Consider the following 24,840-nt stretch of genomic DNA (forward strand, 5'->3'; position numbering starts at 1 on the left):
CATTTTAAGCTACTCAGAGTTCTCATAACAGGAATTCTGTGTTTATTTTCCATTGTGGATAAGTTTGCCCAATTTAGTTATATTGACATCATACAATGAGATAGTACTAGGGGGTGTTTGCAACTTCATGCCCATACCACTTCTTTAAAACAACTATCCAACCATTCCCACTCCTCTCATTTTCTTTATTGCTCTGAACATACCTATCTTCCAGATATTTAAATTATTCCCCTTTAAAAATCATTCCCTACTCTGCTTCCACATTCCTTTTAAAACAATTCATTCCTGATCACAATACATTGGACAAATGCTTTTCCTTCTGTTTCTTTGCCTTTAGCATAAATCTACGTTCTCAGCTCTTCTACCACTGGAAAGAAGCAGTTTCAGCTTATTCTGTGAAAAGCTTTCATGGGCGATTTACTTTCATTATTAAATTTAATTTAAAACCATGCATGTCACAGTTCTTTAAAATCTTGCAGCATACTCATCAAAAACAGATAAAGATATCACTGGATACATTTAATACTTATCTACTAAGTTGCTGAACGTAATTTTAAAGAGTCAGAAATTACCAGTGTGCATCAGGTAACTAGCAGAAAACCATGCATTAAAGGTTAGTGTCAATTTCCTGCCAGAGCTACCGTTCAAAATTCAAATACTGTCTGCAGAAACAAATTGCCCAAATTAAAAACTCTTCCATTTAGAGAAGAGTACACGCACACACTACATCACAGTATTTGTAGTTTTTACACTAAATTTTGCAGCGTAATTATACCTAATAGTCCACTGCAAATAACTCCACGAGATATCATGGGAGATGAAAGGGGGGTGAGATGAATGCAGAAAACTGCACGAAGTAGAATCAGAACTGAAATACTGGAAAGCATTATTCTACACCTAATTACATATTAAAAACAGATTTTTTCCAAGGTTTTTTTGCAGTTGATGCCAAATTTAAAAAATTAGAACGTGTTATGAACATTTCTTTGATGTGATAAGAACATTTCTTTGGATTCACCATTATTGATTATTTGGTTGCTGTGTCTGGACAACATCATCCACAGGGACAAGCGCTGTTTCCATCTTTACACTGAGCTTCAGCTCGCTAGTACTGACTCCATGTTCCTGGCTTGCTTTCCAATATTGGGCTGGTTGGGCCAGCTAACTACTGGGAAAGCTGAAATAGTTGCCAGCAGTGACAATACAAACTAATCCTTTAGCCACAAATGTCTAACCTTAAACCAGATTGTTCCAAACATTGGAAGTAAATTGAGCTCATGAGCTCTTATCATTCTATCTCTAGAGCTACTGAAACTGGAAAATGATTAAATTATTAAAGTAAAAGAAGGATATTCAAAAAAATTATTATACCATTCAGTGGGGTCACCATGATTATATAATACAAGAAACAAGAGTAAATCTGCAGATGCTGGAAATCCTAGCAATATACACAAAATGCTGGAGTAACTCAACAGGTCAGGCAGCTTCTACAGAAAAATATACAGTCCACGTTTCAGGCCGAGTCCTAACAAAGGGTCTCAGCTCGAAATGTCGATTGTACATTTTTTTTTCTCCATAGAAGCTGCCTGACCTGCTGAGATCCTCCAGCATTTTTGTGTGTATACAACATGAAAAATGTGTTTTGACAAAATTTTTGCAGTATTGAAATTTCTAACTGTAGGATATAGTGTTTTTTTGGAGAATAGATTATACACATAGAAATGCATTGAATAGTTGTTATACAACTCCAGCATAAAACTTTCTTCCTGTTTCCACATAATACAAAAAAAATTACCAATAAGGAATAGAATGGATAGAGGAGAACCAGTAAATATGGTGTATTTGGATTTTCAAAAAAACATTCAAAGTATTATGTAAAAAGCTGCTGTACACAGTTAGAGCCCATGGCACTAAGTTAATATATTGGTGTGGTTAATTAACAGAAAACAGAGCATGGATAAATGGGTAATTTTCAGACTAACAGAGGCTTGTTGAACTCCCATAAACAGCAAGGTGCAAAAGCTGACAATCTTTTTTTTTTAAAGTGGAAAATAGAGGGAAAAATATTGACCAAACTATCAGAGGGACTCATCTATTCTTCAAAATATTAGAGCATAAAGAGAAGCACAAGGCCATACATTCTCTCAAGCATGCTTTGTCATTCAATAAAATTACAAATGATCTTAGTCTCAGTTCCATCTTTTATTCCATTGCCCGTAAACTTTGGCTTCCTTATCATTCAAAAATATCTGATCATTTCAAACTCAAATGACTCAGCCTCTGCAGTTCTTTCGGATAGAGTATTTCAGAGATACCAGGCCAGCTGGAAAAAGAAATTCCCCTCAACACCTTCAATAATTAACAGCTATACCACAAGTTCTAGTTTCTCTCACTGGGAAAATCATCCTCACACACATACAGAGCAGGTGTTCTATGCAGGTAATTGATCCAAAGTCCAGCAAAATCAAGAATAGCTCTGACTTTGAAGAGTCTGAAAACAACTTTGTCATGCCCACTGGACCAAGTCAATAGGTCCACTGTTTATTCTTCTCCATAGGTTCCGCCTGACCTGCTGAGCTCCTCCAGTATTTTGGTTGCTGTTCAAGATTTCCAGCAACTTCAGCATCCTTTGTGTTTACAATGGGATTAGAATGATGATGTCCACCTTTTCAGGGTTTGCATTAATTTTAAACAAGAAGAAGAACTGAACCTTCACTTTTCTGTTGCATAGGAAACTGCATACAAGTTAAATCTTTTAAATTAAGAAGGAACCAGCTGAGATAATGATAGGTGAGGAGGCCAAATCTAAAGTACCAACATTTAAATTGCTACAAACAGATACAGAAATGATACCAAAGGAAATATTACAACTTTACAAATATCTGTGAGAATGAGTAAGTGACAACATGGTCATCGCTGTCTAATGGTTCTGAGAAAAGAAAACATTATTTACAATGTTACTTAACATTCAGATTTTGATGCAAATTTGTGGTAGGAACATAGCATTTTGCTTGAGATACATAAAGTGATTTGCTCCTCGAGTGTGATCCACCCAAGCTACAATCATACCTCTAAAATGTCCACAGAAAAGATCAGAGTCCTCATCAGGGTCAACCTGTGTACATTCAAAACCTTAAACCACGTTATACATCACCGGAACAATGGCTCTCTTCCAGGGCTAAAGTGGCTTACCATCTGTTTTAGTACTGATAACAATCAATTTAATACCAGTGAATACAAACTTTTTGTAGACAAATAAAACTAACTCTCACACACGATCAAATCTCAGTTAGTATCTATCGTCAAGCACATTGACTCGGGTCCTGCTAATGAGGATGTTGGTCAAAACAGACAGCAGAGTAATGAAGTTGAAAGCAGAGCCTTGAGAGATAAAAATCTGACCTCATCATCACCCAAAATACTGCTGATTGCTTCAATAAACTTGCCAAGAAAACAGGACAACACATCAAATTTTATCATCAAAGGACAGAAACCCCAGAAAATTGGGTGATGACAGGCCAGATTTTTATCTCTTAACTTTATTACTGTTATCTATTTTGTCCAGCAAATAACTCATCATTAGTAGGACAGACAACCTGCTTGAAGCTAATTGCTCACTAAGATTTTATCCACACAAAGCTTATACACAACCGTACACTGACAGCAGCAAAGAAAGAGATGCCAGAAGAAAATCTGCAAACTTTATTAGTAAACTATGTTAATTTGCCCCTAAAGGAAAATGTAATTTGTACAACACTGGTTTGCTGAATCAAAGCAAGCCAATGTTATTGATGGCAGCTCCTTTGGCACCATCTACTGGTAACCTAAAGAATCATAATAGTCAACAAGATAGAGAACGTGAAATTAAAGATTAGTTTTATTTGTCACGTATACATTGAAACTTAAAATGAAACAGGTCGTTTAGCATAATGACCAACACAGCCCAAAGATGTGCTGGGGCATCCCACAAGTGTCACAAAGCTTGCAACACAAACGTAGAACACCCAGAACTTCATAACCCGAATATTCCCTTTTTGGAATATGGAAGGAAACCGGAGCACCTGGAGGAAATGGCCACAGGGAGAACGTACCAACTCCTTACAGACGACGGCAGGAATAGAACCCGATCCTCCGACTGCTGGTACTGTAAAGCATTCCACTAACTGCTACGCTACTGTAGCGCACAATCCACTAATGTTCTTGCAACCACATATATTCAAAGTTCAAAGTAAATTTATTATCATAGTACATATATGTCACCACATACTACCCTGAGATTAGTTTCCTTGTGGTCATACTTAGTAAATCTAAGAAGCATATTAAAATCAATGAAAGACTGGACCCAACAGGGTGGACAACCAGTGTGTAAAGACAAACTATGAAAATACAAAAGAGAAAAATAATAATAAATAGTCCTTGACAGTGAATCTATAGGTTGTGGGAACAGTTTAGTGATGGGGCGAGCAAAGACAATATCACCCCCCTCCAGGTTCTAGAGTCTGAAGGCTAAGGGATAATAACTGTTCCTGAATCTGGTGCTGAGAGCTCTAAGGCTCCAGTACCTTCTTCCTGATGACAGAAGCGAGAAGAGAACACGTCCTAGGCTGTGGGGTTCTCTGAAGTTAGATGTGCCTGCGCTCCACGTAGATGAGCTCAATGGAGGGAATACAAAAGAAATTTGCCATGCAAGCAGCAAGTCTAAACTTGAGGAACACCATGAGTTATGATATTGTTAGTCACCCTTTACATTTCTTTTCAAACTTCAATCATTTGCTTACATACAACGTTTGCAAAAAACAAAAGTGCTGGACATTATTAGCAGGTCAAACAGCATCTGTGGAAAGAGAAAAGATAATGCTTGAGATAAATAACCTCTCACCATAACTGAGAAAGTGAAAGCAAAACACAGGTAGGTTTATGTTGCTGAGGAGATGGAGTGGAATAAATAAAGGGAATATCAGTGATAGACTAGAGACCAAGACAATGAAGATGAGGCAAATGAGTGCTGTTGCTGCAATATAAGAGGGAAGAAAGGGGGCAGGTAGGTGCCTGTTAACCAGGCTGATCTGAAGAGAGGAGATGCAAGGAGCAGAAGGTACATGGGGCAGCAAAGAGAAAGAACAATGCTGAGGCTGTAAATGATAAAAACCTAAAATGAAACAGACATTGGAAATAAGCAAAAGGGAATGGCATCTGGAGAGAAAGAAAAGATTTAATAATACAAGTTGATGGTCTTAAGTTGAACCGACCAATTATGATAGAAACTGAAAATGCTGATTATCTGAAATTGTGGAAATCAATTTTGCACTTAGAGGACCATAACGTGCCTCATGTAAGATGAGGTACTGTTCCTCAAGCTTAATTGGTCTCCATTGGAACAATGCAGGTGGTGAAAGTCAGAGAGAAATTGGAATGGGAGTGAGAAGGAGAATTAAATTAACAGTGAACTGTACCTCTCAGTCATTACAACCAGAGGACCACATTGCACTCTTCAGGAATTAATTGTTAATTCAGCAACTTCAGTTAATTGGCTTTTCCTGTATTGTAAGAATTGACCGGTTCAGATGCAAGGTCGTTAACCTGTAATATTAACTCAGTTTTCTCTCCCCCAGATGCTATATGAACCGACAAATATTTTAGCATCCCTTTTCGTCTTTCCATTTTCCAGGAACCATGTTCTACAACCCACATTAAACATTTGACTTTTTACACTCTTCCTCCCTACTTCACTTTCCACCATTTTCATCTGCTGGAGATATCAGCTGAGATGAACAAACATCTTCTTCCCCAAGGCATAAACAATTGTCTCGTTTGGTGGATTCTCTTGTTCTCCAACCTATTGCAGATATTCCTTGTGTCATACTCGCCCTCCCCATACTCTACAACCTAAAAAATTCTGGTTTTCTTATTTTAAATTCTAATGAGTCAAAGTCACATTTATTGTCACATGCATAAGTATAAATGTAGTTGTAACCGCATCACAGGCACATAGAATCATTTAAGCAACATACACAAAAAATTAAACACAAGTTGCAGACAATCTTTACAAAAAAGACCAAGGTATAAAGAAAACACAAGTCCATTTTCATTGAACTGAAACACTAATCTCTACTGTTTACTTCTTGCGTTTTCTGTTTTAAATTTCAAGTTTCTAGTATCAGATTTTTGCTTTTAGACATCTGCACGTGTTCTATAGATGTCATCATATAATTAAATGTGTAAAAACAATTCAGTTATCTGATCACAAATAATAATAACTTTATATGGCACCTTTCATACATTAAGATGCAGGCTCAAAATGCTTTACAAATTAGTCACAAAAATATGGCACAAAGTTAAAAATCATAAGTCTCACATTGTAAGAATAAAACATAATCAAATATACTAAATTATATAAATATAATCAACATCAATCCTATAAGTAGGCAAAATTGTAAAAAGTAGGGTTTTAAGAAGTGTTTTGATACGTTCCACAGTATTAGCCTGCTGTATCTCAGATGGTAGAAGAGCAAAAGGCTGCATCACCCATTTTTATATGCTTGGCTCTAGGAACACAACACAAACTAGTATCACAGATCTAAGATTATGATTAGGGCTGTAAGGGGATAGACACTCCAAAACATATGGAAGAGCTACATTATTTAGAGCCTTATTTACAAGTAAGAGTATTTTAAAATTGATCCTAAAGGACACAGGCAGCCAGTGTAATGATGTAAAAACCAGTGAAATGTGCTCAGATTTTCTATTTTTGAAATAGGCTTGATTCTAATCAAAATTCCTCACACATGGCCCAATATGCTTGAATTCAATATCTGTTTTCTTAAAATTGTATTTCAGAGCAAATGGTGGGGAAGTGAGAACTGTGATAACAATAGATAGACTGAGGTGCAACTCATTAAAATTCTAGTACAGCTGTATTTGGGCAAAATGCCCTGTAGTGGCAGATAAATAACCTTAATTTAAATAATTGATGTGGAAATTTTCTTTGCAACTCTCCAATGGGAGACAAACTGTTTAAAAGAAAAATTAGTCAATGACACCTTGATTATTCATCCCCCAATATAAGGTGCCATGCTCAGAGTCTAATGTAAATATTTCATACCATTCATAAAAGTGAAATAAGAATGCATTTCTAACCACAAGTCATCAGAAGACATTATTCAGAACTAATACAGCCTGCTTCAATTTATATGACAGCATGATAAATTGAGAGTAATCAGGATATTATTTTTTGTTATGTGCCTAGAATCAAAAAGGCAGGCCATTTAAATTTAATATGACAGATTCAGTCAGCAGCCTGTGATGCAAACGATCTACTCTGTCGTGATCATAATATAAAGAACTTCATTTGAAAATGGAGAAGCAAGTTTCAATTACTGAAGCTCTGCATTTAGACAAGGCTGGCTTAATAAGCTTAATCTGTGTCTATCTATGAAGTTACCCTGAGCAGAGACAACTGGACAAATCATGAATTGAGCCGTCAGAGAAAGTCAAAACAAATATGCGCTACAGAATCAGTTTAGAGCCCTAAGAACTAAGTGCTCTATTCTAAGTCCCTCATGGGAGGTTCATCAAGAAGATTAAGATGCATGGGTTGGCTGTTTGGATTCAGAATTGGCTTGCCTGTATAAAACAGTGGGTAGCGTCAATGGGACTAGATATCTGCGACTAGCGGTTTTCTGCATGGAACTAGATTAATACTTCTGGGGTTTGTGATCTATAAATGACCTGTTTAAAAACAGATGGTTGCATTAGTAAGTTTGCACTTGATATGAAGATTGGTGACGTTGTGGATAGCTTAGGAGACTGACAAAGGGTGCAAGGGGATACTGATCTGTTTCAGGTATGGGTGGAAAAATGGCAGATGCTGTTTAAACCAGCCAAATGTAAAGGGTTGCACTTCGGGAAATCAAATGTAAAGAGACAATATAGTTATTGGAAGGTTCCTTAACAGTGTTAATGTACAGAGGGATTTGGAGGTTAAAGTTCAGAACTCCCTGAAAATAGCTACACAGGTCGATTGGGTGGTAGAGAAGGCATATGGCATATTATTCCAGAAACTGAGTTTGAGAGTCAGGAAGTTTTGTGGCACTATTATTAAACTTTCGTTAGGCTGCAGGGATAGATTGCAAAAAGAATGCAGACAGACTGCGCAAGAAAAGTCTTTGAAGAGCACAGCTTTCCTTTGCACAGCAGATTACACTTATAGATAACTAATGGGTACAAAACAGACACAACTAAGGGAAAAATTGCTTTACTAACTTCAAGTATCATTGCTTGTCGAAATGTAGTTTCTGTTGACCTGTCCTGCGGACTAGCAGAGATACAAAGACAAACAAAGGTTTATAAAATCAGACAATAAGATCTTTAAAAAGGGATTGTGAAAAGTAAAATGGATATCAAAAGCAACATGAAAATTTCTTTATAATTGTATTAGGAATAATACTGAGACATGATGAAAAATGACTGTGTGTCAGTGGAGGAAGAGGACAGCTGCTGCAATGCCAAGTATTAATAACAAAACAACAGGAGCTCAAAACTCATGCAAATAAATTAACAGTATGAGGGAAAAATGACAACACAGTGGCAAATCTTCAGGATCCAGTAGTTTTCATCCAGAAATAAATGTGGGATAACAATTGATTATACTACAGGCAAAAGTTCCCTCAAAATTTCAAACCATTTCTTTATTTTGGAATAATGGGAGAGACATTCATTGAATTTCATGTGATATCAACCCTTTGTAAATGGATCCTCGATTTCCTCACTTGCAGATCCCAGTCAATAAGGAATGACAATAATATCACCTCCTCAATCACCATCAACACAGGCGCACCACAAGGTGCTTAACCCCCTGTGCTTATTTGCAATTGTATGGCTAAGTACTGCTTCAATGCCGTATTTGTGCCTTTAAAGCTTTATTTGTCAAACGAACATTGAAACAAACAGAGAAATGTCAAATCAAATCAGCGAGCATTGTGCCGGGCAGCCCACAAGTGTCACCAGGCTTCAGGCGACAACATAGCACGACCTCAACTTACTAACTCTAACTATATGCCTTTGGAATGTGGGATGAAACCAGAACACCCAGAAAAAACCTACATGGTCATGGGGAAAATAGACAAACTCTTCACAGACAGTGGTGGGAATCAAATTCCAACCATTGACTGCTGTAAAGTGATGGTACCATGCCAGACAACTAGTATTGATGACACCACTATTGTTGGCTGAATCAAAGATGGTTACAAGTCAGCATACAGGAGGGAACATGAAAATCTGACTGAGTGGTGCCTCAACAACAATCTCTCACTCAACGTCAGCAAAACCAAAAAGCTGACTATTGACTACAGGAGAACAAAGCCGAAAGCCCATGAGCCATTCCTCCTTTGGGGCTCAGAGGTAGAAAGGGTCAGCAGCTTTAAATTTCTAAGCATCATCATATCTTGGGACCAGCACATAAGTGATTACAAAGTAGGCACAACAATGCTTCTACTTTCTTAGAAATTTGTGTAGATTCGACACATTAAAACTTTGTCAAAACTTTGACAAACTTCTATAGATGCAGTGGAAAGCATGCTAACTGATTGCATCACAGCCTGCAGTGGAAAAACCAATACCCAGGAATGGAAAGTCTACAGAAAGTTGTGGATAACTTTCACAACTTAACTTTCTGTGGAATACAGAAAGAAATTCCTCATCTCCCTTCTAAAATAATGCCCCTCTACTTTCAGGCCATGTCCTCTGGGCTTAGACTCTCCCACCATAGGAAATATCGTCTCCACATTTATTAAAGCCTTTCACCATTTGATAGGTTTCAATGAGTTCACTTCCCACTCTTCTGAATTCCTGTGAATACAGACCCAAAGCCATCAAACACTCTTCATATGACAAGCCATTCAACCCTGGAATCATTTTCTTGAACCTCCTTTGAACCCTCTCCATTTAAAGCACATCCTTTATAAGAAGTCAAAACCGCTCACAATACTCCAAGCAAGGCATCAACTGTGCTTTATAGAGTCTGAATATTACATCCTTGCTTTTAATTTGCAACCTGCAAATTACATTTAGGGAATCCTGCACAAGGACTCCCAAGTCCCTTTGCGCCTCAATTTTTTATATTTTCTCTCCATTTAGAAAATCGTCAACCATTTCATGTCTTCTACCAATCTGCATGACCATACAATTCCCAACATTGTATCCATCTGCTATTTCTTTATTCTCCTAATCAGTCCTTCTGTAGCCTTTCTACTTCCTCAGAACTATGTGCCACTCCACCCATCTTCACATCATCTACAAACTTTTTAAACAAAGCCATTAATTTCATCATCCAAATTACTGACATATAATGTAAAAAGAACTGGTCACAAAATAGACCCCTGTGGAACACCACCAGCCACTGGCAGCCAACCAGAAAAAGCTCCCTTTATTCCCACACTTTTCCTCCTGCCAATCAGCCACTGCTTTATCTATGTCAGAATCTTTCCTGTAATACCAGAATCAGAATCAGGTTTATAATCACCGGCATGTGACATGAAATTTGTTAACTTTGCAGCAGCAGTTCAATCCAATACGTAATCTACCAGAGAAAAAAAAATGAATAAAATAAAAAACTAATAAACAAATCAATTATATATATTGAATAGATTTTAAAATGTGCAAAAACAGAAATACTGTATATTATAAAAACTGAGGTAGAGTCCAAAGATTCAATGTCCATTTGGGAATCGGATGGCAGAGGGGAAGAAGCTGTTCCTGAATCACTGAGTGTGTGCCTTCAGGCTTCTGTACCTCCTACCTGATAGTAACAGTGAGAAAAGGGCATGCCCTGGGTGCTGGAGGTCCTTAATAATGGACGCTGCCTTTCTGAGAAACCGCTCCCTAAAGATTTCCTGGGTACTTTGTAGGCTAGTATCAAGATGGAGATGACTAAAATTACAACCTTCCCCAGCTTCTTTCGGTCCTGTGCAGTAGCCTCTCCATACCAGCATACAGTAATGCAGCCTGTCAAAATGCACTCCACAGTAGCCGCTGTCTTGCCTACTACATCCATATCTTGGGACCAGGTTAGATCCTCAGAGATCTTGACACCCAGTAACTTGAAGCTGCTCACTCTCTCCACTTCTGATCCCTCTATGAGGATTGGTATGTGTGTCTTTGCCTTAACCTTCCTGAAGTCCACAATCAGCTCTTTCGTCTTACTGACATTGAGTGCCAAGTTGTTGCTGCAGCACCACTCCACTAGTTGGCATATCTCACTCCTGTATGCCCTCTCATCACCACCTGAGATTCTACCAACAATGGTTGTATCGTCAGCAAATTTATAGATGGTATTTGAGCTATGCCTAGCCACACAGTCATGTGTATATAGAGAGTAGAGCAGTGGGCTAAGCACACACCCCTGAGGTGTGTCAGTGTTGATCGTCAGCAAGGAGAATATATTATCACCAATTCGCACAGATTGTGGTCTTCCGGTTAGGAAGTCAAGGATCCAATTGCAGAGGGAGGTACAGAGGGCCAGGTTCTGCAACTTCTCAATCAGGATTGTGGGAATGATGGTATTAAATGGTGAGCTATAGTCGATGAACATAGGTGTTTGTGTTGTCCAGGTGGTGTAAAGCTGTGTGGTGAGCCATTGAGATTGCATCTGGCGTTGACCTATTGTGGTGATAGGCAAATTGCAATGGGTCCAGGTCCTTGCTGAGGCAGGAGTTCAGTCAAGTCATGACCAACCTCTCAAAGCATTTCATCACTGTCGATGTGTGTGCTACCGGGCGATAGTCATTAAGGGAGCCCATATTATTCTTCTTGGGCACTGGTATAATTGTTGCCTTTTTGAAGCAAGTGGGAACTTCCGTCCGTAGTTTTCAGAGCCTTACCAGGTACTCCATTGGGTCCTCCTGCCTTGCGAGGGTTCACTCTCTTTAAAGACAGTCTAACATCGGCCTCTCAGACAGATCACAGGGTCAACAGGTGCAGCTGAGATCTTCACAGCTGTAGTCATGTTCTCCCTTTCAAAGCGTGCATAGAAGGCATAGAGTTTATCTGGTAGTGAAGCATCACTGCCATTCATGCTATTAACTTTTTAAAAGCTATTATTAATGCTTTTTGAGATGGTGATTTAGATGCATATCATATTTTCTTACTGAGTTAAGTATTGTATGTAATTAGTTTTGCTACAACAAGTGTATGGGACATTGGAAAAAAGTTGAATTTCCCCATGGGGATGAATAAAGTATCTATCTATCTATCTATCTATCGGGTTTCACTTTGTAGGAAGTAATGTCTTCCAGATCTGCCAGAGTTGCCATGCATCCGATGTCGCCTCCAACCTCGTTCAAAATTGTCTCTTCGTCCTTGAATTAGCCCTCTGCAAATCATGCCTGGGTTGCCAGACTTGAATGCCACAGATCTGGCCTTCAGCAGACGATGCCCCTCTGGTTCATCCACGGCTTTTGGTTTGGCAATGTACAGCAAGTCTTTGTGGGCACACACTCACCTGCACAGGTTTTAATGAGGTAGGTTAATAACTGTAGCATACTTGTCCAGGTTCAAAGATGAATCTCTGTATACCATGGGCTCGTAGCTTGTTAGGCAACCTCATGTGTGGCACCACGTCAAAGGCCTTCTGAAAATCCAAGTGCACAAAGTCAATCAATTCTCCTTTGTCTATCCTGCTTGCTATTTCTTCAAAAAATTAAGATCTGTCAGGCAAGATTATCCCTTGTTGAAACCATGCTGACTATGGCCTATTTTATCATGTGCCTCCAAGTACAACAAAGTAACATTCTTAACAATTGACTCTAATATCTTCTCAGCCACTGAGGTCAGACTAACTGGCCGGTAATTTCCTTTCTTCTGCCTCCCTCCCTTCTTGAAGAGTGGAGTGACAATTGCAATTATTCCAATCTTCCAGAATCATTCTAGAATCTAGTGATTCTTTAAAGATCATTACTAATGCCTCCATAATCTCTTCAGCCACCTCTTTCAGAACCCTGGGTTGGCAACATCTGGTCCAGGTGACGTATCCAAATTCAAACTTTTCTGTTTCAACAAGAACCTTCTCTCTAGTGATGGTAACTTCATACATTTCGTGAACCCTTGACTCCTGGAACTTCCACCATACTATTAGCTTCTTCCACAGTTTCTCTGCCATTTCCTTGTCTCTCATTACCACCTCTCCAGCATAGTTTCCAGCAATCCGATATCCACTCTTGCCTCTCTTTTACGCCTCCCACAATACCCAATCCAGAATAGCTGATCCCATAGTGGGTTCAAACACAAGCTGCTCTAAAAAGCCATCTCGTAGGCATTCTAGCAATTCCCCCTCTTGGAATCCTGCACCAACCTGATTTTCCCAACCTACCTGCCTATTGAAATTCTCCATGACATTTGTAACATTGCGCTGAGTAGGCTACGGTCAATTATGGAAAACCCTGAACATCCTCTACATAGCACCATCCAGAGACAGAGAAGCAGTTTCAGCGACAGGTTGCTATCGATGCAATGCTCCTCAGACAGGATGAAGAGGTCAATACTCCCCAATGCCATTAGGCTTTACAATTCAACCGCCAGGAGTAAGATATGTTAAAGTGCCGGGGTTGATTGTATTTAATGTATCTAAGTAAACTACTTAAGAACTTTTTAAAAGCTATTATTAATGCTTTTTGAGAGAGTGATTTAGATGCATATCATATTTTTACTGAGTTAAATATTGTATGTAATTAGTTTTGCTAAAACAAGTGTATGGGACATTGGAAAAAAGTTGAATTTCCCCATGGGGATGAATAAAGTATCTATCTATCTATCTATCTTTGGCATGCATTTTCTGACTCCCATTGTAACTTGCAGACTACATCCTTACTACTGTTTGGGTGGGTCTGTATATAACTCCCATCAGGGTCTTTTTACCCTTGCAGTTCCTCAGCTCGATCCACAACAATCGAGCACCTTCTGACCCTATGTCACCTCTTTCTAATGATTTAATTTCATTTTTACCCCAACTCAGCAATCCCACCCCCTCTGCATTCCTGCCTGTCCTTTCAATACAATGTGCATTCTTGGACATTAAGCTTGCAGCTATAATCTTCTTTCAGCCATGGTTTAGTGATGCCTACAAAATCATGCTTGCCAATCTCTAACTGTGCTGCAAGTTCATCGACCTTATTCTGTATACTACGTGCATTCAAATACAATACCTTTAGTCCTGTACAGTTTTCACTTTTTTCGATTTTGTCCACCTTTTACATTGCAACACATCCCGTTGACTGCAATTTTGCCCTATTATCAGCCTCTCCTCGCAGGAAGTCTCTCTACACATTGCTTTTGTTTCTAAGCCAACTACCTCAACTTCAGCACTATCACTCCAATTCCCATCTCCCTGCCAAATTAGTTTAAACCCACCCAAACAATTCTAGCCAACCTGCCCACAAGAATATTGGACCCCCTAGGGTTCAGATGTAACCTGTCCCTTCTGTACAGGTCATATCTTCCTCAGAAGAGATCCCAATGATCCACAAATCTGAACCCTTGCCCCCTGCACCAGTTCCTCAGCCATGCATTCACTAGCCAAATCATGCCATTCTTACCCTCACTGGCACATGGCACAGAGAGCAATCCAGAAATTACTACCCAGGAGGTCTGTTTCTCAGCTTACTCCCTAACTCCCTAAAATCTCTCTTCAGGACCTCCTCACCTTGTCTACCTATGTCATCGGTGCCAATAGGTACCAAGAATTCTGGCTGCTCACCTCGCCCCTGAGAATGCCATGGACACAATCTGAGACATCCCTGACCCTGGCACCAAGGAGACAACATACCATCTGGATGTCTCTATCGTGCCCACAGAACTTCATCTCCGTTAGTAACTCATCGGGGTGATTGATAAGTTTGTGGCTTAAGGTAGGAGATGAGTTATTAACTTCAAACTTTCTGCATAATCACTGAAAAAGTTGAACTGTATGTGCATGTAACAAGAGCTGTATAACTAATCTCCTTCCACCTTAGGCCACGAACTTGTCAATCACCCATGCTTGGACACTTTCTGGAGGTCCAAGATCCGTATGCTCCATGACCGCTGGACTAAGTGTGTAAATGTAGGAGAGGACTATGTTGAAAAACAAATGTGCTAGGTTTTCTAAAATTGACCCCTACTACCTTAGTCCACGAACTTATCAATCACCCCTTTGTATGTGCAGTGCCTTTGGGTGACCTTGTACCCTTTCCCAGATTTGTGCTTCTCTGTTATCATTTCCCTGACTTGCCTTGATTGCTCTTTTGTCTTCAGTTTGGTTTGTTCCATTGAAAATCTATCATGCTGCTGGACCTTACAGAAAGAGGGGGCATTTGCAGTATTCTTATGAATTCATTAAAAATAAGTGATCCTCCAATTTTCTATCAACAAATTAGGTGAGTTGGTGAGGTAATATACAGTATGTCACCTGAGGAAAGTCAACATGGCAATTACAAAGGGGATGAATACTTTTTTAGCCTCACAATTTTGGTTTTCAATTGTTAGTAAATTGTTGATGGGTTTTGGAATTTTTATCTTGATTTGTATGATGCACAATGTTATGTAGATTAGCTCAAAATCCTACTTCAATATATTTTAAATTTAGAAAATGAGACAGTAAAATGTAAAAATAGTTGTGGGGGCTGAATACCTTTTCAAGGCACCGTATTGGTAATGGATGACTGGGAGCATCTGTACACATGGCTGCTTTCTACCGTTCTGTTTGCGCATAATGACAAACAAAATTATTTGGAATTTTTCAGTGTCATTTCCATTGAGATCAAAACATGGCAAATCAAATAAAAGATTCTCCAATAACACTTTGGACCAAATATATTTATCACTTATGTATTATAGAAATCTTGGAGTGAATATAATGTCCTCGAGCAGATTTTAAAATTTAGTAAAATTGCTGTTTCGTCATCTTTCTATCCAAACAATAATATCACTGACAGCTTCTCCTATTCTCTACTTCCTGATGCTGAAAAAAATCGGAAGGCTATGGCTAAAACAATTATACCAACTGCTGTACTAGCTCCTTAAGGGGAACATTTATAGCTTTATAGGTCAGCAAATTAATACGCATCACCAAGGTCTTCTGCCAATTTCACTCTTGCACTCTCTCACTACAATATTCAGGCCTGGGCATTTTTAACTCAATCATCTGCCTTTGCAAATATAGTTTACCATTAAAAGCCATTTTTGTCCTTCCTGTGTACAGCAAATAATTCATAAACTCGACTGAACACTCTTTGGCTCTCTACACATGCTTGAGCTTCCACTTCCCACCTAAACGGTAGATCTTGCAACAAATCTAACTTCCTCTTATGCCAATTGTCTTTTTAATTCTATAATCTATTTTCTCAATCAGTCTTTCTTTTCTTGCCACTGACTGCACAGATTTATCAACTGATTGTGTAAACAGGAAACTAACCATCATTTATTCTTCCTAACTATTGAGTACCATTCAGCAATGCTCAGTAGGTGCACCAAAGAGTTTCCTCAATCTGTTGAGTTTGTTTTAGAACAGACCTGTAGGTGTTTTTGTAACAATCTCCACTGGAAATTGTAGTATTCTTGGAGCTGGTCTGTGAGCCAAAATTGTAGTGCTGGTAAATTCTATCTAAAATAAAAGCATGTGCTTGTCACACAGAAAACCTTGTTACATGGCTTAAAATATTCCCACACAAGCATAGCACAGCTGGCTCATACGAAACAAAAATTACATATGCAAGATTACTAGTAGATACTTTCCCCCATTTTATTTAGCGATACAGTACAGTAACAGACCCTTTGGCCCAACAAGCCCATGTGACCAATTAACCTACTAACCCATTGGGCTTTGGACTGTGAGAGGAAACCAATGATTTGAGTAATATTATTAAAAAGCTTGCCACTTTGATAAACACAAGGTATGTTTACATACTTTCCTGGTGAAACCTGCTATTGTGTACATTTCAATCCTTGAATAAAAACGGAATTGGCAACCGGCATGATTATATCATTTTTGAATTAGGAGCAGTCACTCCAACAGGTCGCAGCTGATAAGAGAAAGACATTGGGTCAACCCATGTAATGCTGTGGGGTCTGATAACATACTTGCTTGGATGAGATACTGTGCAGGTCAGTTAACAGAGGTTCTAATGGACATCTTCAAGTAGTTTCAAGTTCCTCAGTATCCACATCACTGATGATCTCACCTGGACTGTACACAGCAACTTTGGGGCAAAAAAAAAGGACAACAGCGTCTCTTCCACCTCAGACGACTGAAGAAGTTCAGCATGGGCCCCCAAATCCTCAAGACCTTCTATAGAGGCACCATTGACAGCACACCACCTGGTACAGGAACTGCACCAACCTTGATCGCTGGGCACTGCAGAGAGTGATATGGACAGCCCAGCACATTTGTGAATATGAACCTCCCTCCATTGAGGACATTTACAGCAGCAGGTGCAGAAAGAAGGCCTGGAAGATCATCGGGGACACCAGTCACCCCAGCCATAAAAAGTTACAGCTGCTTCCGTCTGCAAACACTACCGCAGCATTAAAGCCAGGGCCAACATTGCAACAGAGTCATAACACAAAGATTTTCTACTCCCTCACACTGTGGGATGGATGTAAGACTTAAATAAATTCTAATCTCTCTGGAACAGTCCACTGTCCCCGCAGGCTTCAAGGCAGCCACCATCATCCCAGTGCCCAAGAGGACAACCATAGTCTATCTTAAATACTACCATCCAGAGGCACTGACCTCAAAAATAATGAAATACTTCAAGTGGCAGGTTATGGATGCATTAAATCCCATCTTCCTGCTACATTGGACACTTTCCAAACAACACACACAAAATGCTGGTGGGACACAGCAGACCTGAATGAGTCCTGACGAAGGGTCTCGGCCCAAAACATCGACAGTGCTTCTCCCTATAGATGCTGCTTGGCCTGCTGTGTCCCACCAGCATTTTGTGTGTGTTGTTTGAATTTCCAGCATCTGCAGATTTCCTCGTGTTTGGACCCTTTCCAGTTTGCTTATCACTCAAGTCGGTCCACCAGCGATGCCATAGCCTCGGCCTTCCACTCTGTCCTGTCCCACTGGGAAATAGTACTTCATAAACCAGGATGTTAATTACTGACTTCAGCTTAGTGTTTAATAAAATCATCCCTCAGAAGCTGATGAATAAACTGTCCTCGTTGGTTCTCAGCACCTCTTTCTGTCATTGGATCTTGGATTTCTTGACAGAAAGACCACAGTCAGTCCATGTGGGCAGCATCACCTGTACATCATACTGAGCACTATTGGAGTATAAAAGTATAAATTTTAAACTTGCTATTTGCTATGCATGTACCCAATTTAGTAGGAGAATGAAATCCTAAAAATGTAGAAGACAATGGTGTGTTAATGAGAGGTAGCTAAGAGATGTAGATTAGAACATGATTAAGTCAATTGGTAGAAACAATGGTGGCAAGATATACCTGTGGTACGTGTGATACACAACTATAGACCGATTACATATGCTAATGTAACTGGACCAGGAGATTGCTATAAAAAATGCTGTGTCTGAGGTCTGAGGATCCGGGGGGGGGGGCAATCAGCAACTAGCTCAATGACTGTCTCAGCTTTGATTTGCAAATTAAAGTTTAACCCTTCTTGAAGAATCTTCTGCGTCTCTTGGTCATTTGTGGGGCACGAGAAACCATGACAGCACCGGCAACCCCCCCCCCCCAACCAGGGCTGCAAGCTTAGCCTGCTGATGTATGACTGTACCACTCGATCCAACTCAAATCAAATCAACAAGTTCTCCGATGATACAACTGTAGTTGACCTCATCAACAGCAACAACAATGATGAGACAGCGTACAGAGAGGAGGTAGAGCAGCTTGTGGAATGGTGTGAGCACAATGTCTTGAGTCTCAACGTGGACAAGACTAAAGAGATGATTGGGGACTTTAGGGAGGTGCAGGCTGACTGCTCCAAACTGCACATAAATGGCTCCTTCATGGAGACAGTTAGGAGCAACAGGTATTGGCAGTGCACCTAACAGACAATTTCACCTGCTCCCTCAAAACCAGCTCTTTAGTCAAGAAATCACAGCAGCAATTCCACTTTCTGAGGAGACTGAAGTGGGCCAGGCTCCCCCCCATTTTTACAGGAGCACATTTGAGAAAGTACTGACCCACTGCATCACCATCTGGTATGGGAACTGCACAGCATCTGAATGAAAGACCCTACAAAGGATTGCAAGAACTGCTGAGAGGATCATCTTCTACCCAGCCAAGATATTTAGCAGAAACACTGCCTACACAGGGGCCCTTAACATTGTCACAGCTATCCCATAATTTTTTTGACCCCTCCCTCTGCCCCCCACCTTCAGACAGGAGATACCATAGCATTAGGACAAGAAATTTTAGGATGGGAAAGAGCTTCTTCTCCAAGGCCATGGAACTACTGAACTCCCTACCACCACCCTGGTCTCATCACTTATGAAGTGCCAATAGCACGAGACTTGTGTTATATATGCACCTTACGCTAAATGTGGATATGTTGTATTATTCAGTTAATTTATTTGTGATATTTATGTGTTGTGTACGAGTTATACATACTGTACAGTGCATCCTAGTCCAGAGGAACATTGTTTCATTTGGCAGTAGACATGTATACAATTGAATGACAATAAAGTTGAACTTGAACTTGCACCTGAGATCTGTGGTCTCAAGGACAGTTACGGGTTGTTTAAAGGCAGAACGTGTGCAAGCAAGATATGTGAGCCGTGAACTGTACACAGTGAAAACTCGAATTCATAGAAAATATTGGCTTGATAATAGAAATTGACTTTCACAGTGAACAAAGAAAATTGCAAAGTAGCTTAAATTAAAATATAATCTATACAGTTTTGGATTCAACCAGGGGCCACAATATGGACAGAAATTCAATCACACAGGAATCTTAAAAGCAAACAAATGTTATGCAAACAGTGTGAAGGAGTTACATTCACCCTCAATAAGAATATTAATTTTATGAAACGGAGTACTTCATCAGTTATCAAAACTTAGGACTTTGAAGTCTCCATGTATCTAAAGGTTTATTGAATCTTAATTTACCACTTTACAGTTATGATGTCATTGTCTGTCAACTGAAAATGAACCACCCATGAAAATCGGAAGAATCTTAATCCAAATACATATCAGTGAAGATGGTTAATCATGATCAACATGTAGGAATACAATATAATCATGCACCATTAATGAATCAACTTCAGAAGATCAAACTGATTCCAATATTCCAGCTCAGTCAGAATATAATAAAGCCAAGCCTCAACTTTAAAAAATTAAATACATAAAGTACACTGATTATTTTATATCAATGCACTACAGCATTATCAAATATGCTGCCTTTCAGATAAAATATTAAAAGATTCCATGCTGATGGAGCAGCTGTGTGGAAAAAAAACATGGCGCTAACTAATAAATCATTTCTGAATGTCTCCAGTAACATTACACGCAAGCAAGCTGTCAATGTGCTGTAAAAGCACAAGAAATTTATCACACAAATGCTGATATCTTGCATCTTGCTCCTCAAATTCAGCTCAAGGTAAAAGGTACCTTCCACAAGAAGCTTATGCTTCCTCTGAACCACCTTTTGACCTTTGCATCAAAAATTATTTTTCACCAAATTAATTTTGAATCCCTGTTCTACCAAGAAAGGCAATAAAAATGGTGTACTGTAAATCATCGTTCCTAATCTTTATGTAGGTGGAAAATGCGAAGCCAGGCCAATAAATTAAACTGTGCAAAATCAGGTTTAATAAGAGCCTGAAGGTTTAAGAAACATAGCATATTATAATTCAACACCAGCTGCTCCAAAACGATGCAAGTGTCAATATACTGGCAGCTTTCCTCAGGAACATTTGATAATGAATTAATAAAGGCAAATAATGAAAAAAACATGATCTGTTCAGAGCAGCAAGCCACTTCAGCTGCTAAAAGCACTTAGTTCCTGTACACAAAAAGATGCAGCAAGCTCAGATGGTTGCAGCCAGGCAGTGTCCCAACTCCTAACTCAGGAATTATTATTAACAACAGTATCTGTAGAAAACATTTCCACTGAAGCACTTTACACTACAGCACTTATAAATTGCACATCAAGCAGAAACACAGAGTAATAATGAAAACCACCAACCAAGTGCATTGAAGGCTACAACTGGAATATTTGTCTATTGGTCTGACCAAAAAAGACACTGAAGGAGCTGGACTTGGTGTGGACCATGCTACTGCCTGCTACAGTTGGTGAGGAGTTGCTGTGCGAATGCGGTGTGCAGTCTTAGTTACTTTTCTTGTGATCGCAAGGCCCTGTTGGACATTGACAATGTGGAATGTTGCAAGTCTGGTTCACTGGTTTACTGGCGAACAGCAGGGAGGAGTGGTGGGGGAGCTGCATGGCCTTGGTTGTGGAAAGAACTAGGCCTCAAGCGGTGGAGTCACCTGTTTGCAGCCTTGCAGAAGAGAGGCGACAGAGTCGGTCTACTGCACGGGAGTAGCCAAAGGTGACCGGAGGGCACTGGTGGTGTCTGGAAGACTAGCTGTATTGTATTCAAATACCAACTGCTGCAACATTTAAACACTCAGGGACTTGCACTATAGATTCTTTTGTGTGACTGTATTTTATTGCTATGTGTGCCCTGTGCTGTGTATGATTGTACCTAGGCCCCAGAGTAACAATGTTTCATTAGCCTGTATTCATGGGTATTCACGTGTGGTCGAATGACAATTAAACTTGAACTTTTTTTGAATTTGAACAGTTTGTTGTCTTTTACACATTGTTTGTTTGTCTTTGTTGTGTGCAGTTTTTCATTCATTATATTTTGGAGCTCAGAAAAATAGAGGGCTATGAGTAAGCCTAGGTAATTTCTACGGCTACATCCACACTAGACTGGATAATTTTGAAAATGCAGGTTTCGCGTAAAAATGATAGGCGTCCACACTATGCATTTTTGAAAATATCTCTATCCACATTGAAAAGGAGATTTCAGCGAATCCCCTCCTCCTGCGCATGCACAGGACACATCTACCAAAAACAAGCAACATGTTTGGTGTCGAATCTCGTCGTGAAAGTGCGCGTTTGTTCAGTTACAGAATAGAAAAACTTAAAACAATGGACAGTTGTTGGATCTTACAGGAGAACTTAAAAGTAAAGAACTTAAAAGTAAAAAAAAACAAATACTGGAGCGTACGGAGGCAACCGACAGGGAGTTCACGGACAGATTGACCCAGCTGACGATGAACATTGAAAAACTGACTAACTCTGTTGCACTAATAAAGCACCTTGTTAAATGTATGAATGTTTTAATGTCTGCATCAGTGTTATCTTGCATTTCTATACAATGTTACATTAGGCTGTTACACATCTATTGTCAGAGAAGTACTTGCATAAATAGGTAAACCACCTTCATACGAGCAAGGACAAAAAACAGGGCAAAGTGAGTACATTTGAGGCAAAGTGAGGCATGAGGAGTTGGAGCAACATATGCATGTAGTTTGTTCTAGGGCTCTTCTCTAGAACCTTGCAACCTGACGCGAAACTAACGATATGTAATAAAACTGGGAACATTCATCAGGTAAGGAGTGCCAGTGGAAAGAGAAACAGGTTTAACATTTCAGGACAAAGAATCTTCATTCGAACTATCATCCTATGATTCTGTACATCAATTGGGTTTACATCAGAAACAGATTTGAAGAAAGATTAAAACCTTGGGCTGACATTGGCACTTTAGAAAATAAAGGTACTGAATCTCAGCATCTGCAGATAGTGAAAAGATTCCTATTTCCATACTGAAAATGTATTCATAATAATGTTAACAGTATTTGCTTCCTGTAAAATAGAAGCAAAACTGTGAGTTCCCTGTGAGGTGTTGCATGCTATTGCCCGGATTCTTGATTCCCAGTTGACAGAACCAACACTTTGTGTCAGCTTCACACTTGCTTTGACTGCTAAGAGATTCTGGGTTTTATAGGTGTTCCCCGCTTTACGAAAGTTAGCTTTACGCTGCTTCGTTTTTACGAAAGACCTACATTAGTACCTGTTTTTGCTAACCGAAAGAAATCCAAAGAGGATTTTCACTTTTACAAAAAAAGGTGCTCGCTTTAAACCCTGAGAAAGACTACCATGACCGTGAAGCCTTGCGCGGGCAGGTGTGTGCGCATTCGTGTACGTGCCGATTTTTTTCTACAAATCGGTTTTGGCTAAATCTTCTCAATTCTGATAAGTGAAACTACACTGTACATACATTATTTCTACTTTACATAGGCTCTGTATTTATCATATCATTCCTGCTTTTACTATATGTTAGTGTTAGGTTTTATGTGTTACTTGCTTTGATTTGGTAGGTTATTTTTTGGGTCTGGGAACGCTCAAAAAATGTTCCCATATAAATTAATGGTAATTGCTTCTTCGCTTTATGCCATTTTGGCTTACGAAAGTTTTCATAGGAACGCTCTACTTTTGGATAGTGGGGGAAACCTGTATCTTTAAATGTGAGCAGATTTCAAGTTTCTGTGCAACAACATTTCAGATTATCTATCTTGGACACAACACATTTTTGCAAACATGGAAAAAATACACCAGTGGATTCAGTTGAGGAAGGGTGGTAGGTCCTCACACACTGTTCCTCCCAGTTCCCGTCTGCTTCACATTCCACCCCCCCCCCTCCACTTACCTCTCCTGATTCCATGATCCACCTTTCTCTCGTGTCAGATTCCATCTCTCTGTCTCCTCCAACAATCACTTCCCAGTTCCTGTTGCTATTTCCACTCACCCCTTCTCATCACTTGTTAACTTCTGCTCCACCTTTTCTGCCTTTTATACTGGCTATCTCCCTTCAGCCGAACGCAGACAGTTGACAGACCACACACACCATTGATGCTACTAGTCTCACTGAGTTCCTACAGCATGATCCACATGCCCAAATTCCAGTATATGGAATCTCTTATGTCTGCATATAGTACATACAGTTTATAATGGTCAGTTCCCCATCAATTAAATTTTAAGTTCAGGTGAATCTGAACACACAAGCTGATAGATGGCAGAGTTACAACAAGTTTACAAAGACCCTAAGTTGGATGACAGTTAAGGACTCCACTAAAAGTCCAATGTAAGTGCTTGCCCTATAGTTTTGATATTGACCAGAAGATTCATAAAATGGAAAACACATGTATCGATCAATGGGAATAACAGAAGCCAACGGCGTAACGGGCAGCAAGTACGAGTTTGATCAGCAGTTCTCTCTGCTTCTTGCCACTCACCTGTGTTCTCATCATTTTCCTTCTTTTCGCATCCGGCACCACAGGAGTTGGCTCTTGCTCGCTTGGAGAGATTTTCATCTTGCGGGTTTCAAGTTTACTTTTCTTCACTTTAGTCATCTTGCGAAATAAATTGCTAGAACTATAGTTTTAAAACTCTTAACATAAACAATCCCGATGGACTATTTACTATACGTATAATTTTAAATGCCTCAGATTTTGGTTCTAAATTTTTACTGAGGAAAACTCCACGTGGGTCTTCACCTATCGTCCCGCCTATACTCTTCGATATGATTGGGTCCTACACGGGTACGCGCACTCTTATTGGATCGTGCCTGGATCTCTCCCAGGCCATTGGCTACATTTTACGGCAGCACGCTGGATGCGAGAGTGAACTGCGCTTGCGTGGTAAAGTAAAATGGGAAATGTCGGTGCAACTGTTTCCTAAACACATGAGAATCCGGATGAGGATCTCGGCCCGAAATGTGGACTGTTTACTCCTCTTCATTGATGCTGTCTGACTTGCTGGGTTCCTTCAGCATT

General features: G+C 39.6%; 1 protein-coding gene across 2 annotated transcripts in view; it reads right to left on the reverse strand.

The window, feature by feature from the left end:
- The window catches only part of LOC140735485 (protein cholesin-like), a 397,591-nt gene extending 373,030 nt beyond the window's left edge, over positions 1-24,561 (reverse strand). For both annotated transcript variants that reach the window (XM_073060633.1, XM_073060632.1), the window contains exon 1: positions 24,301-24,561. In XM_073060633.1, coding sequence (XP_072916734.1) covers positions 24,301-24,417 — 117 coding nt within the window. In that variant the 5' untranslated portion in view covers positions 24,418-24,561. The remainder of the gene's footprint in view (positions 1-24,300) is intronic.
- Between the last annotated feature and the right edge of the window lie 279 nt (positions 24,562-24,840).

Source organism: Hemitrygon akajei, chromosome 11 (assembly GCF_048418815.1).
Source record: "Hemitrygon akajei chromosome 11, sHemAka1.3, whole genome shotgun sequence".
NCBI lineage: Eukaryota > Metazoa > Chordata > Chondrichthyes > Myliobatiformes > Dasyatidae > Hemitrygon > Hemitrygon akajei.